This window comes from Polypterus senegalus, chromosome 5 (assembly GCF_016835505.1).
Source record: "Polypterus senegalus isolate Bchr_013 chromosome 5, ASM1683550v1, whole genome shotgun sequence".
NCBI classification, from domain to species: domain Eukaryota; kingdom Metazoa; phylum Chordata; class Cladistia; order Polypteriformes; family Polypteridae; genus Polypterus; species Polypterus senegalus.
Window position 1 is genome coordinate 76,708,456 of NC_053158.1, and position 15,995 is coordinate 76,724,450.

The 15,995-nt window shown below is 37.5% G+C and overlaps 1 protein-coding gene across 1 annotated transcript in view; it reads right to left on the reverse strand.

Annotated features, from left to right (window-relative positions):
- Nucleotides 1-15,995, reverse strand: part of smchd1 (structural maintenance of chromosomes flexible hinge domain containing 1) — a 459,542-nt gene that overhangs the window by 226,848 nt on the left and 216,699 nt on the right. Inside the window, exon 22 of the mRNA XM_039754843.1 lies at nt 8,457-8,529. Within this exon, the coding sequence (XP_039610777.1) occupies nt 8,457-8,529 (73 nt within the window). The remainder of the gene's footprint in view (nt 1-8,456; nt 8,530-15,995) is intronic.

A 15,995-nucleotide genomic window follows, 5' to 3' on the forward strand; every position in this document is an offset into this window, starting at 1 on the left:
AGTATGTGACTCTCTAATATGTCAGGCCTTATCTTTTAAATTCAAGTCTCCTGTCACATGATGAGGGAGATAGTGAGCTAGAAAAATCCATCAAGACTACTATTGTGGATTACCTCAGTGCAAAGTATGCTTCCTCAGCCACTAATGACCTATTGGACACAGCCTCACCTGTGGATCAATGATGTAGAGACTTACAGCAAGTAACAAGACTGACCTACTGATGCACAAAGCTGTCTTGGAGGCAGACTCTCTACTGGATGATTAGGGCGGCTTTAAACCTTACACAGCTGTGCCCATGCCTGCAGTCCAAGAAGGAACAGAATTTGTGCCTCCAACAATTAAAAGGAAGAAGTCACCTGAAAGCTTGTTGAAAGAGAGTACAGCCACCAGCACTGTACTGACACAGAGGTAGGCAATTAAAAATGAACTTTCAAGCTACTTATAAGTCAGACTGTAAAGAGAGTGATACAGATCCTCTCAAATGGTGGGAGGAACCTAAATTTTGTCTTCCCAGCATTGGTGAAGAAATCTTTGCATACCAGACACCAGTTCCCCTTCCAAAAGGGTTTTCAGTTGCAGTTGCAATGCTGTAACCTGCCACAAGGCATCCTTCATGCCCGAGTCTGTTCTCAGGCTAGTGTTCCTTGCACAGAACCTGTAAGAGATGAACAACTTTGTATTCACCTCAGAAGAAAACTTCACTTGTCAGAAGAAGTGTTTTTTTTGTGATATTCCCAGAGCTGTGTATTTTGTTAGGCCAACAAGTCCACAATATGTTTGTTACTATTACTGTGTTAAACAACAAAATAACATGTTACAAGAATTTTTATTTAATATAGGTTATTTAATTTGTTCATTTCTTCATTTACATGTTGACATCTTGTGCACCTTAAGTTTCTAACAGGAGAAGAAACTCTGTCAGTCTACTTGCATTTTATTGTGATCTTAGTTTATCTCATGTGGCTTTGATGTCCGACTGAACATTTAGCAGACTTCATAGACAATGCCAAGATATATATTGTGCATTGCCACTGAGGCTAAAAATAGAGAGATTATTTTTTGATTATTTTGTACAGCCCTAATACACACACAAAGAAAGCTGATTATTTATTCTTGCATTTGCTTACACTGTAATGTATGGAAGTCAATGTGGAAGGAGAAAATGAACGAGTTTTAAGTTATTATAATGGTGCAATGGTCTTATAAGTGTTCCCAGTATTCTGGACAGATTATTGTGGGCAAAAATGTGACCTGAAATTTTAATCACTGTTACTCTCTAAGATCAGTATCACTAAGATTAAAACTACGACTAGAAAATGAACTTGATCAACTCAGCAAATTGATTAACCACACTTATAGGCACATGATACCTATCATATTTGATTAAGTACAGCAGACTCCTGAGCTACTGACTGATTCTGGGAATTTTCAGGTCCTTCCTCATATTTTTATATATATTTTCATTAAACGTTTTTATTTTTGGGACAGGATCTTATATTTTATCCTAAAATAAGGAAGCAATTCATCTGGCTGACTAACCAGAACACCATGCAAGGCAGAGCCTAGTTATTTGAAATTGCAGTCCATCTTTTTTCCCCACTCACACTCTTCAGTAGCTGCCCTCTTTTTGGGCAACTCAAAATACCAGCCATCAAAGAAAATCTAAATCAACTGATAATGAAGAAAAATAGAGAGTATAATTGCATAAACTTAACATAATTGTCAATAAAAGCCTTTGAAACTTATGAAATGCTTGTAATTATACTTCAGTATACCATAGAAACATCTGACAAAAAGATCTAAAAACACTGAAGCAGCAAACTTTATGAAAACCAATATTTGTGTCATTCTAAAAACCTTTGGCCACGACTGTATTATCCATGATCAGCAGCAGCACTAAACACTGTGCTCCCATGCCCCCTATTATTATTACAACTGTCTTGATACCCAAGGACTTTGTATACTGACATGTAAAAGATAATACAAACCAGTAAAAAATGTTTTTATGCAGTTTCACTCTCCTTAAACATTTACCTATATAACATCAGAATATATAATTATTTATATGTCCTGCATTTCTTCAAACAACTGCCATTCAGTTGGCAATTCCAGTCATGAGGTGCCGATAGGCCATTTGCATTACACTGTGTGTACCCCTTCTTTCAGTGAAAAAATAGCTTCTAAAAAGCAATTAAGTGGTCAAAGCAATCCCTGAAGGGCTAAGAGGGAGAGTAAAGTTGTGTTGCATCTCTTGAAGAGAAAATAAAAATCTTAACATGTTTTGAAAAGTGGCATGTCACTTGCCAAAGTCATTTTTCCCTAAACAATACAGTATACTAACCATTTACATTGTAACAGGTATTTATAAATAAGTAAAATTATTTAAAGTATAGGGATGATGTGTAAAAATTACATGAAAATATGTCATTTCATACAAGGGAACATCCATGGATTTCAGTATTTGCAGGAAGTCTTCAAACCAATCTACTGTAAATATAGAGGGGCAGATGTATTCTGAGGGGAATTTTTAAAACAATTTTATGCTCTGGTATGAGGCAAGCTGATTTTAGTATCAAAAAGACTCTGAAAAAGCATTCCAAAAAATTATTTGTATGTACATTCAAGATCATACTGTATTTAATTTTTAATGGAAAAAGACACTAACTTGAATTTTTATTCATTTATCACTTCTTTGTTACAGAAGCTTAATTTTGTGAATTAAAGCTACAGTCCTACACAGAACCTTTAAATAAGTAACAGTATGAATATTTAGGCTCCTTTCATATTAGATTGATTTCATTTAAATCAGATTAAGCAGACATTAATATATAAAAGCAAGTTTAAAAACACTTCAGTTTTCTGTTCCCTTCAATCCAAAAAAGCACCATATACTGGTGGTTTTGGCATACACTATTATAGTGGTAGTGGTCAAAGGACACAGAGACTTAAAAATTAAAAAATAAAAATGTAAATTGTTAAATAAAAGAATTTTACAAGCAAACACTGCATTTCAGGTGGGCAGATAAAGAATTAAAACCTTAAAGCCCAATGTTGCCCCCTAATTAAGCAAAAGATTGGGTATCTAAAAATCTAAAAGGTGATGCCTGATTGAAGGAAGCAAATTGCAATAACTCTTCACTAGCCCAGGGAAATATTAAAATGGATGTAGAAAAGGAATTGTGTGCCACAAAAGCATTAAACCATTCCAAGATTTCCAAAACAATGTTGCCGATATGATGTTTATATTGTTTACTGTTTTATGAATTACCGTATTTTTCGCTCCATAAGATGCACCTTGACCATAAGACGCACCTAGGTTTAGAGGAGGAAGACAAGAAAAAAAATATTCTGAACCAAATGGTGTATTAATATATTTAATAAAATATAGCAGAAAAGTATTTCAACCATGTAAAGTCATAAGCGGTATTAACAGCCATTATCGCTCTCATTAACAAATGAGGAGAGTCTTTAAGGTTCAAGAACTCTTCTAGTTTTCTGGAAACCCCAAATACTCCTCATCGCTAGTGTCTGAATTTATGAAGCTCAGTTGCTCACAATTACTGGGAGCATGTACCTATCATGCGGCATAACCTGTCCAAAGCCACCAGGGGACAAAGCACGTTTGGACCAATGCTCCCAGTCTAGTCCCATCTCTATTTGTAATGCCATAATGCCATTCATCTCATCTTATCTTTTGTTGTGGGTTTCCACTTTGAAAAACAAGAATGCGATGCAAGCGCAGCCCGCGATTCAAAAAAGTGCTCTGCATACCTGTCTGTCTCGTCTGACAGTAGCTGAAAGGCAGTCTCAGGAAAGAACAGCCTGAAGTAGTTCAGCGGCTGGTAATCTGTCGTGTCCAACAGCAAGCCATGCTGTCTTGTGAAGTCCAGTAGCCAGTTTGGCTCCCACAGATCAATGGCTGGGTATTCCTCCCACACGAACCTTGCCGTAGGTGCATCAGCTCAGTGCTCAGCTGGCAGCCCATCAACTGGGGTGGCATCAGCTGGTGTCAGATTAGCTGATGCCAGTTCATCATTTTCTTGCTTGATCTCCTGATCACTCTTAACAAAATCAGATTCTGAAAAAATCTAAGTCCGACTCAGCGATAATGCGCAAAACATTGTCTGCTAAGTATTTTGTTTTCTACACTCACTTTGTTCCTTTGCGAGAAGTTGATGCTATCTTGCCTTTGTTTACATTTTGTAACTCTCGCACACACAAGGAGTCAATGAGTCTAACATTCCTCCAAGCAGAGAGGGAATGCCTAAATGTAACGGTGAGTTTTGTCACCAGTAACAGCTGATTGTCGCCCTCTACCCGGGATGTCAACTTTTGTCAGGTAATGCACATCACGGTCTGTGACGCAATATTTGCTCCATAAGATGCAAAGACATTTCCACCCAATTTAGGGGGGAAAAACTGAGTCTTATGGAGCGAAAAATACAGTATTTAAAGATGGAAGTGAACCTATGCTTCTATAGCATGGGTACTCAAGTATACATTTTAAAGGTCCACTTACCAAATTTCCTCTAAAGTGCTGCAGTTAAAAGAACAAATAAACAAAAAAAAACTGTCTCGAATGTTAAGCTCTATGTGCAAAATAAGTATTATATTTTTAATGAGAAAATCACACATTCTTCCTGCCACAGTTTCAAAAAAGAAAAACACTTTCATAAAAATTTATAAAAATTAGTGATCGATAAATATGTGGATCCAGGGTTGTATTAGCATTCAAATTAATAAACAGAGTAGCCAAGTACACAGAGCTGAAAGCAATCTTGTTACCTTATATATAAAGTAGAAACTAACAAAAAAAAAAAAAATAATAGGACAATCTTTTTAACAAATCAATATAACTAACATTGAGCCAGAACAAAGCCTAATTCTTAAAGGACACAAGATGCTGTTTAAACATAAAGGAACCAGATATTACATCTTGCCACATTCTTTTTCCTTGGATGCCATTCCTACAGGTGCACAATATCAATCTGCTGATGAAAATCTAAACATTCCGAATGATGAGCTGGAGTGTTCAAGCCCTGGGGATTCCATGAACCAATTGTTACTGCATCCGCAGTCAACAAGGGGAAAATGACAAAACCAATAATTATTCTTAACTCTGATCAGCCATTTATACAAAGCACATTGTGTAATAAACTGCATATAGTGTTTTAGATAGCATTAGTACATGTTTAATTGTTGCATGTATCATTACTCTTTAAAGACTTGAAGTTTTTTTTTTGGTAATAGCAGTTTTGTTCAATGCAGAAGGCACGTGAAGAGAAATACTGGTGTCAACTTCCAGCAGTGGATGCCAAAGAGGATTTACTTTGAATGGGAATATTAAGGAACTGTCTTCATGCAGAATGTAACCTAATGAAAAATGACCAAAGATATTTTTATCTGACAAATGTCAGCGTAAATGTCATTCCTAACTTTGGGATCCTGCTATTTTATTTAATTATCTGTGAGCATCCATGAAGTTCACAACATCATGTTTCCTTGGTTTAGTTTCATAGATGCATTTATGCAAGTATATCATCACAAAGCAGGCACAGTACACTATTTAAAATAACACTGCAGTATTAAAACTTTACTATACACAATCAAAAATAGAAAGCAACAAACTACTTAAAATGTGATTGTCTAGAAAACCCATGTCCACCCTTTGTAGCTCACCATGAGAAATCTGTTTCAGTGAACATTTCAAGGCAATTTATGGAGGAGGAAAAAATTTAATTATACTGCTTGATCAAGTATTCTTTAAGACTCTAAAACATATTTATCTGGTCAGCTAAAAGTGAACCTCAAGTTTTTCTCACAACGGTCATTTCTTTTAATGCTACAGACAAAACTCCAAACAATGGATGCTCAAGATTTCAGCATTATTTGTTCCGCATTATTTGTCACATAAAAAAAAAAATATGAGCAAGGAATCAGCAGTACTGATGAATAACCTTGAAATATGTATTACCAGCCCTGTCATTCAGCCATATGAACTGTAGATGCAGAAGAAAAGCACTAGAGAAATCTATCCTAAAATTGTGGAGTGCTTTTTCAAAAAAGGGTTAAAGGGTGCAAGCTAACTAATCAAATATGAACATGATGATTCCAAAAGTAATGTATAGAAACAAAGCATAAAAAATACTGCCACACAGTATAGTGAGAGAAGAGCAATGTAATTGTGAAATAAGTTTAAAATAAAGCAAACCACTATTCTTATACAGTGGAGGAAATAATTATTTGACCCCTCACTGATTTTGTAAGTTTGTCCAATGACAAAGAAATGAAAAGTCTCAGAACAGTATCATTTCAATGGTAGGTTTATTTCAACAGTGGCAGATTGCACATCAAAAGGAAAATCGAAAAAATAACTTTAAATAAAAGATAGAAATTGATTTGCATTTCATTGAGGGAAATAAGTTTTTGAACCCTCTAACAAAAAAAGACTTAATACTTAGTGGAAAAACCCTTGTTTGCAAGCACAGAGGTCAAACGTTTCTTGTAATTGATGACCAAGTTTGCACATTTTAGGAGGAATGTTGGTCCACTCCTCTTTGCAGATCATCTCTAAATCCCTAAGGTTTCGAGGCTGTCTCTGTGCTACTCTGAGCTTGAGCTCCCTCCATAGGTTTTCTATTGGATTAAGGTCCGGAGACTGACTAGGCCACTCCATGACCTTAATGTGCTTCTTCTTGAGCCACTCCTTTGTTGCCTTTGCTGTATGTTTTGGGTCATTGTCGTGCTGGAACACCCATCCACGACCCTTTTTCAGTTTCCTGGCAGAGGGAAGGAGATTGTCGCTCAGGATTTCACGATACATGGCTCCGTCCATTTTCCCGTTAATGCGATTAAGTTGTCCTGTGCCCTTAGCAGAAAAACACCCCCAAAGCAAAATGTTTCCACCCCCATGCTTGACGGTGGGGACGGTGTTTTGGGGGTCATAGGCAGCATTTTTCTTCCTCCAAACACAGCGAGTTGAGTTAATGCCAAACAGCTATATTTTGGTCTCATCAGACCACAGCACCTTCTCCCAGTCACTCTCTGAATCATTCAGGTGTTCACTGGCAAACTTCAGACGGGCCTGCACATGTGCCTTCTTGAGCAGGGGACCTTGCGAGCCCTGCAGGCTTTTAATCCATTGCGTGTAATGTGTTTCCAATGGTTTTCTTGGTGACTGTGGTCCCTGCTAATTTGAGGTCATTAACTAACTCCTCCCGTGTAGTTCTAGGATTCTTTTTCACCTTTCTCAGAACCATTGACACCCCACGAGGTGAGATCTTGCGTGGAGCCCCAGAGCGAGGTCAATTGATGGTCATTTTGTGCTCCTTCCATTTTCGAACAATCGCACCAACAGTTGTCACCTTCTCTCCCAGCTTCTTGCTAATGGTTTTGTAGCCCATTCCAGCCTTGTGCAGGTCTACAATTTTGTCTCTGACATTCTTGGACAGCTCTTTGGTCTTTCCCATGTTGTAGAGTGTGGAGTCTGCTTGATTGATTGATTCTGTGGACAGGTGTCTTTTATACAGGTGACTAGTTAAGACAGGTGTCCTTAATGAGGGTGACTAATTGAGTAGAAGTGTCTAACCACTCTGTGGGAACCAGAACTCTTAATGGTTGGTAGGGGTTCAAAAACTTATTTCCCTCAATGAAATGCAAATCAATTTCTATCTTTTATTTAAAGTTATTTTTTCGATTTTCCTTTTGATGTGCAATCTGCCACTGTTGAAATAAACCTACCATTGAAATGATACTGTTCTGAGACTTTTCATTTCTTTGTCATTGGACAAACTTACAAAATCAGTGAGGGGTCAAATAATTATTTCCTCCACTGTATATTTAACAGACATTTTTTGTATTTTGATATATTTTGTATATATTCTTATTAATTTTAACTAGTAACATTCACTCTCATAGCCCTACTATAAAAGTGTGCCCAACACATACTATAGCATATGGCGTGACTGATTATAATACTTAAATCTTTTAATATTGTTTAAAATTGTTAAAATGCAGTGCTATTTGCCAAAAAGATCAAAGATCACAATGCTAAATGGCTGGACAATAAAAAATCCACCCATCCGCCTACTGTCCCTAATCAGCTATTAGAGGAACTTGTGTGTCCAGCTTATAGCAAGCATCATGAGGTATGGTCAAACCCAATCTCTGTTACAACACTGTTTACCATTATTCATTTACGATGTTACTTTGTGTACATACTTTAGACATGATATAAGCTAGTCAATCAAAAATATTGTAACAGACACCTGGAGCCTGCAGGACACCATAGGCTAAAAACTCAGCTTGTATAGAGAGCAACCAGACTATTATAGGTTCAACACAAATCTACCAACTACTCAATGTGTATATAAGTGTAGTTACAAACTGATACTGAAACTACTGACAACAAGCAATACTATGTTATACGCCAGGTTGATAAACTGAAAAACTCTTACCAGGGAGGAGTTTGATTTTAAGCAATTGAGACTCCTGTTCCAACTCAGGCAGACTAACTTTTATTGTGAAATTCTAAAAAGAAAGAAAAAAAAACTGTTAATGCTTGTCTATTTTTAATATCAAAGTTTAGATAAAAGTATAGTTACTATTTCTACTGTATTACAATGAGATTATCATTACATACTGTACATTTAAGTATTAAAATATACAAAGAGAAAATTAATTTTTGCAGTCAGATGGCGTATAATATGAATTACCCTACCCAGGATTGTGATGGTGTAGATGATTGTTTGCTGCTATGTGTAAGCTACATATGGGGGTAATGGGTTGGGACAAATTAATAAAGAGAGACCCATAAACTCACTCTCAAATTCATTTACAAGATAATAAAACAAATTTCACCTGAAGCAGTGTTTTTAAAACTAACAACTAAAGTCCACTGGCTGAGTTATGGTCACTTACACATTGCATTGCACTGTACTGCATTGCCAAAATGGTCAAGGTGAGGCGCAATACCCATTTATTGACATGAGCAAAACAGATTCTAATCTACTTAGCTGGTGAGATGAAGAATGTCTTTTAATGACATGAATGGTGCATCTATGGCAGTGTTCTCCCCAGAAATTTTTTCCAGCCGGGTGGCAAGAAAAAGTAGCCGGGTGGGGCGGGATGGGGAAATTTGGTGGTGTGGAAAATTAAATGTGCACTATTTTTATTAGTTAATTATTATTACTTATTTTCCAAAGCTCAATATGACTTCCTTTTTTAAGGTTTGACACTTGTGAAAGAATATTTTTATTAAATTTAAAAAGTATCCAACTCAGGATCCTGCAACCCTAACAAAAATTTTAAATAACAATTGTTATGACATAAACCAAGAGGCACAAGTATTGTCACTGTCGGAAAGAAAAATGAAAACAATGGAAAAAAAAAGTATAGGAAACCTAATAAAGAAAAATTTTAAAATACTCTTCAAAGCCAACTTGCATATGCAGAAAGTGTCTTCAGTTAAATATTTATTCTTCTTTTCTTCCTAAAGGCCCAGTTGTCTGAAGCTCTCCCATAATCAAAGTTCCTAAGATCTGGGCCCTCCAAGGAGATCACTCATCGTACAATGTCTTAATGACTGTACTGCAAAGTCATAAGTAAGCCAGCCATCTAGTGTCACTGGCCATTTTCAGCTTAATCTGGGGAATGTTCAGAATATTTTGAATTTCCGTTAAACCAGCCATCCTAACTGAAGAATTTTGGAAGAAATAGAATAGCTGCCTTAAGATGTTCAGTTTTGGTAAATAAGGTATAGCAGCTGCTGTTTGGGCACTTGCAAGGGCCAATCGGCGGTTTACACAGTGGCAGTTGACCAAGAGTCCAGATGTTTTATCTCTAAGCAGTTTTGCCACACCTTTCTGTTTCCCAATCATAACAGCCCCTCAATCTGACCCTAGTCCAACCACATTAGCAGTTTTCAAGCCTAGAGTGTCCATAGTCTCACTCAGTGTGTTGGTTATAGTCTCCGCTTTGCCATCAGTCATATTGCGGGTTGATACAAAACTAACTCTGACCTCTTTAGTGACCTGGCAAACATATTTATTGTAAATAATTGTTTTACATCAGAGATATCTGTGGTTTCATCACACAGAAAACTGAAACTTTTTTCTGTGAGTATATTTTTCAGTATGTTAGATTTTACTTCTGATGCTAAGACATCCAGCAGCTCTTGCATTATTTTTTCAGAGGTGTAATGTGCATTTTTACCAACATTGAGATGTTGTAAAAAAGAACATCCTATTTCTTTACAGTGTTCCAACAGCTTTTCAAACAACGCTGTACTGTATGTGGCAACTCATTTTTTGACAAACAATGAATGGCTTTTAAAGCTCCCACAAAGGCATCTCTCTGTAAGTTATTTAACACAGACATAGATATTTCAATTTGACCAATTCCAGTTTGCTCTAGTAGACGCTTTCCTAAAAGGTCAGCAGAAGACTCAATGTGTATTTTACTTTTTTCATGGTCTTGCAAGCTTTATTTTCGAATTCTTGTGCATGGCACGTTTACCTAAAGTAACTGCTCCTTGGGGGATGTTTGTTTGAGTATTTCATGCACAATAAGCACCACAACATTTTCTTTGACCATTATCCAATCCAAATCTTTAAACCATTGTTTGTTTATGCCGGATAAACGGTGCTTAGATTTATCAATTGGCAGAGTGTGTGCTGAAGAGACTTCCCGATGGACCAGCCTCTGCAATGTCTTTTGTCTGAAATTGCCACATGAGGAGTTGACGCCGCACCTTCATTAGTTTGTGACGTCTCTTTTCTGAAATAACTGAGCAGCGCTGTTTTCTGAACACTTCTTTTGCTCATGTTGGTAAAACGTTTGAAAAAAATTTAAAGTACCTATGAATAAGACTTTTGAGTGGGAAAATGTGAGCATGTTGGATATTCAATTCACACTTGCACTACGGTAGGTACGCATTCTCGACAGTTCCACTTTATTCTCAACATTGCTACTTTATTCTCGCCGTTTATCTTGAGATTAAATTCGACATGTTGACTTTATTCTCGTAGTTTGTCATTAAAGTAGAATATCGTAAACTAAACTTAAAATCTTAAAATGAATGTTTAATTTTCTAGATTTTCTCAAACCCCTGTCATATGTTATGTAGCAACATGTTGACTTTATTCTCGTCATAAGCGTCAAGATTAAAGTGGAAATGTCGAGAATAAAGTCAACATCTCGACTTTATTCTCGACATAGTTTTTTTCTTTACTTTGTCCGTATTTTTTTTCTTCAACGTGGCCCTAATACGCTTCCGTACCAATCCCTCAGCAAATCAGTGACAAAACTTTTGCTCTGGACACAGTGTGTGCTGCAAGGGTTTCTGCACACCTTTTGCAATATGGATGCAAGTCCAAATATGAGCAAATATAAGAACGGCAGATGGGGTCACTATACACAGGAACCACAGTGAGTGCTGCAAGGATTTTTGCACACAGAACACACCTAATGCTTAAACAACTGTATGTGTATATATTGGTTTGCTATGTACTTTACAAGAAGAGAGCTGCTGTATGCTCAGCAACACTATACAGACTGCACGGACGCTGAGAACAGAGATATCATTTCCTGAAGCCTTTTTTCTGATATCTGACAGGCTGGTTTCACTAGATTTTTTTTTATTTTATCAGACTTCCTCTTGCCCGCCCACCTCCACATCCTCTTTGCTTGGGAACTGCCGCTCCGCTCCTGCTACTAGCATGTACAGCCCCCTCTCCATACTCCTTGCAACTGTATTAAGCTGCTACATCCCCGTTATTACCATGTACAGCCCGCTCTCGAAACCCCACCTCCTTATACTTATTGCTTGTGAACTCTGCTCTGCCTCGACACCCGCTATTAGCTTTAGCAGTATTTGCCCACCCGCCCGCTCGTCCCTTACCGTCTCTGCAGATCATTAGATCTGCCTGTGTCTGCAGATCTGCGGCTGTCATCTAACAATGTCATGAGAGATGACAGCCGGGCGCTCAATTAAATTAACCGGGCGGGGCGCCCGGCTAAAAGACACTAGGGAGAACACTGTATGGTATGCATGGATACTTTAGTTTACATGGCAACTATGAGCCATGATCTTTGACATGCACTGTAACAATCTGGAATGAGATTGCCACTAATAGTCAATTCCTGGGAAAGCAGGCTGGATCACTGTCAGTGAGGGGGGGAGCAGTGTGGAATAGTGCTGTTAATTTAAGAGCTAAGTATTTGGACAAAGGATTTGATTAACATATATATTAACAACTTCAGTTGTAGTCATATTATTTTGGTTAATACCTGAAGCTCTAAAGTACAAATGTCCAAAAGTAAATTTCAGCACAGAACTAATAAACCAAGTATCCATTTCAATTTCTTCAATACAGGTATATGTCACAAGAACTTTTCATTAAGGTTTAAAAGGAAATTTATTGAGATGATCTGAACATCTAATAAGGATGCCAGAACAGACTGAATAGATCCCTGGTGCATGCACAAGATATAATTAACTCAAATTGTTCACATGGAAGAATAAAAATATCCCTCAACCACTTCGGATCTGATGCTACAAGACAGGGAAGTGTGGTGCATCCTGCTCACTTTTTTTATTATTTTTTTTTTTTTAACATTAGAAAAGACAGTAAAAAAGTTAGCATGTGAGTGAAATGTACATTTCTTTATTTATTGTCAAATGTGACACACTCCTGGGGTCTCATGTATAAACGGTGCGTACGCACAGAAATGTTGCGTAAGAACTTTTCCACGTTCAAACTGCGATGTATATAACCTACACTTGGTGTAAAGACACGCACTTTTCCACGATACCTCATACCTTGTCAAATACAAGTGCCCCGCTCAGTTTTGCAGACTGGCGGCACCCAGCGTCAAAGCAATGCTACTGTTCCTGTGTGGTTACTCCTTATTTATACTGACGCGGCTTGATAAATACACTGAAACTAACCGCATATTGTTTACTAGTGTAATGCATCTAATTATAATTAACCTGTAACAATATAATGGTCCAGGGAATAGCCATAGTATTCCAAATACCATAAATGCTTTAGAGTTGTTACTCTCACTGCACCTTCTTCTTCATCTTCTTTCAGCTGCTCCCGTTAGGGTTGCCACAGAGGATCATCTTTTTCCATATTACTCTCACTGCACCACTCGGAGTATTTATATAACTGTATCTGAGTGGGGAATCACAGCAGCAGCTGATCAGAAACAGAATTATCGGTATACAGACTCAAGCCCACGCTACCTCAGCTACGGCAAAAAGTTTCAAAGCCTTTCCTGTACGGACCTCACAGTTCAGAATCAGTTTCATCCCAAGAACTATAAACGCGCTCAATCAATTGCTCCTTGTAGAACTGTCTGTACTTATAAGTACAATTACCTCACTGTAAACTTGCACTATAGTTATAATTTTGCACAACCTGAGCCACTTTATAATGCACATATTTATTTATTAAGATGAAATGCAGCAAAATATGTTTATTATATTATACAGGTAAAACTTCATTTAAATAATCCATATTCTTCACTGGGACTGGCGTGAAGGATAGAATAATTAAACATGTAATACGAAGGTAGTTCAATGTTCCTTAAACATTTTGAAGAATCGGTGCTCTAAACTTACAGATGGCTTAACATCTATTACAGAGCTGATTGTGTGTCGATCGGTTACTTGGAGAAAGAAAAGCAAGGACTGCAGGGGCGGCAACACCAATATACAAGGTTGGCCATTTATATGGATACACCTTAATAAAATGGGAATGGTTGGTGATATTAACTTCCTGTTTGTGGCACATTAGTATATGTGAGGGGGAAAACTTTTCAAGATGGGTGGTGACCATGGTGGCCATTTTGAAGTCGGCCATTTTGGATCCAACTTTTGTTTTTTCAATAGGAAGAGGGTCATGTGACACATCAAACTTATTGGGAATTTCACAAGAAAAACAATGGTGTGTTTGGTTTTAACGTAACTTTATTCTTTCATGAGTTATTTACAAGTTTCTGACCACTTATAAAATGTGTTCAATGAGCTGCCCATTGTGTTGGATTGTCAATGCAACCCTCTTCTCCCACTCTTCACACACTGATAGCAACACCGCAGGAGAAATGCTAGCACAGGCTTCCAGTATCCGTAGTTGCAGGTGCTGCACATCTCATATCTTCACAGCATAGACAATTGCCTTCAGATGACCCCAAAGATAAAAATCTAAGGGGGTCAGATCGGGAGACCTTGGGGGCCATTCAACTGGCCCACGACAACCAATCCACTTTCCAGGAAACTGTTCATCTAGGAATGCTCGGACCTGACACCCATAATGTGGTGGTGCACCATCTTGCTGGAAAAACTCAGGGAACGTGCCAGCTTCAGTGCATAAAGAGGGAAACACATCATCATGTAGCAATTTCGCATATCCAGTGGCCTTGAGGTTTCCATTGATGAAGAATGGCCCCACTATCTTTGTACCCCATATACCACACCATACCATCAATTTTTTTGTTCCAACAGTCTTGGGGGGGATCTATCCAATGTGGGTTAGTGTCAGAACAATAGCGGTGGTTTTGTTTGTTAACTTCACCATTCACATAAAAGTTTGCTTCATCACTGAACAAAATCTTCTGCGTAAACTGAGGGTCCTGTTCCAATTTTTGTTTTGCCCAATCTGCAAATTCAGTGCGCCGATCTGGGTCATCCTCGTTGAGATGCTGCAGTAGCTGGAGTTTGTAAGGGAGCCATTTGTGAGTAGCTAATATCCGCCGAAGGGATGTTCGACTAATGCCACTCTCCAGTGACATGCGGTGAGTGCTATGCTGTGGGCTCTTGCTGAATGAAGCTAGGACAGCCACTGATGTTTCTTCATTAGTGACAGTTTTCATGCGTCCACATTTTGGCAAATCCAACACTGAACCAGTTTCACGAAACTTAGCAAGCAGTTTGCTAACTGTAGCATGGGAGATGGGTGGTCTTGTAGGGTGTCTTGCATTGAAATCTGCTGCAATGACCCGGTTACTGCGTTCACCAGACATCAACACAATTTCTAACCGCTCCTCACGTGTTAACCTCTGCGACATGTCAATTGCTGTAAACAAAGAGAAACTTGTAAATAACTCATGAAAGAATAAAGGTACGTTAAAACCAAGCATAAGAAGTCCTTCCAAGATGGAGAGATGATAAAAGATCCCTTCGTTGAGGCAGATGGCTAGGGAGAAATTCCTGCTGAGATTTCAAGACCCCTGGCCAGAGAAAAAGGAGTTTCTCCTTGTCATTAAACATGTAGAATACAAGCAATTTAATAACGATCAATGGCCGCTGAACTTGGCATTTTTTTTCCGATCTGACCAACATGTTGAATGAGCTTAATTTACAGCTGCAAGGAAAAGAGAAAACCATGGTCAACATGATTAGCTCAGTTAATGCTTTCAAATGAAAAATGCAACATCTGTCTTCAAAGCTGCAGCACCTTGATTTGGGGAACATCCAAAACCTCGCAACAGAGCTGGAGACGCAATGGAAGGTGTGTGCGCAACTTGACAACATATGCTACACAGAGCAGATTGAAAATTGTCTGTCAGACGAATGGAAAAAAAGTAACGATTCAAGTGTTGCCCAATGTAGCAGAGTAAGAGTAGTGTTTCTTCTTCACAAATGTACTCAAGTAAAAGTAAAAAGTATGGTGCAGTAAAACTACTCTTAGAAGTACAATTTTTTATAAAAAGTTACTCAATTAAATGTAACAGAGTAAATGTAACTCGTTACTACCCACCTCTGATACTCAACATACACATATATACAAGCATATATATATATATATATATACATATATATATATATATATATATATATATATATATATATATATACACATATATATATATATATATATATATATATATATATATACACATATATATATATATATATATATATATACACACACTATATATATATATATATATATATATATATATATATATATATATATATATATATATAT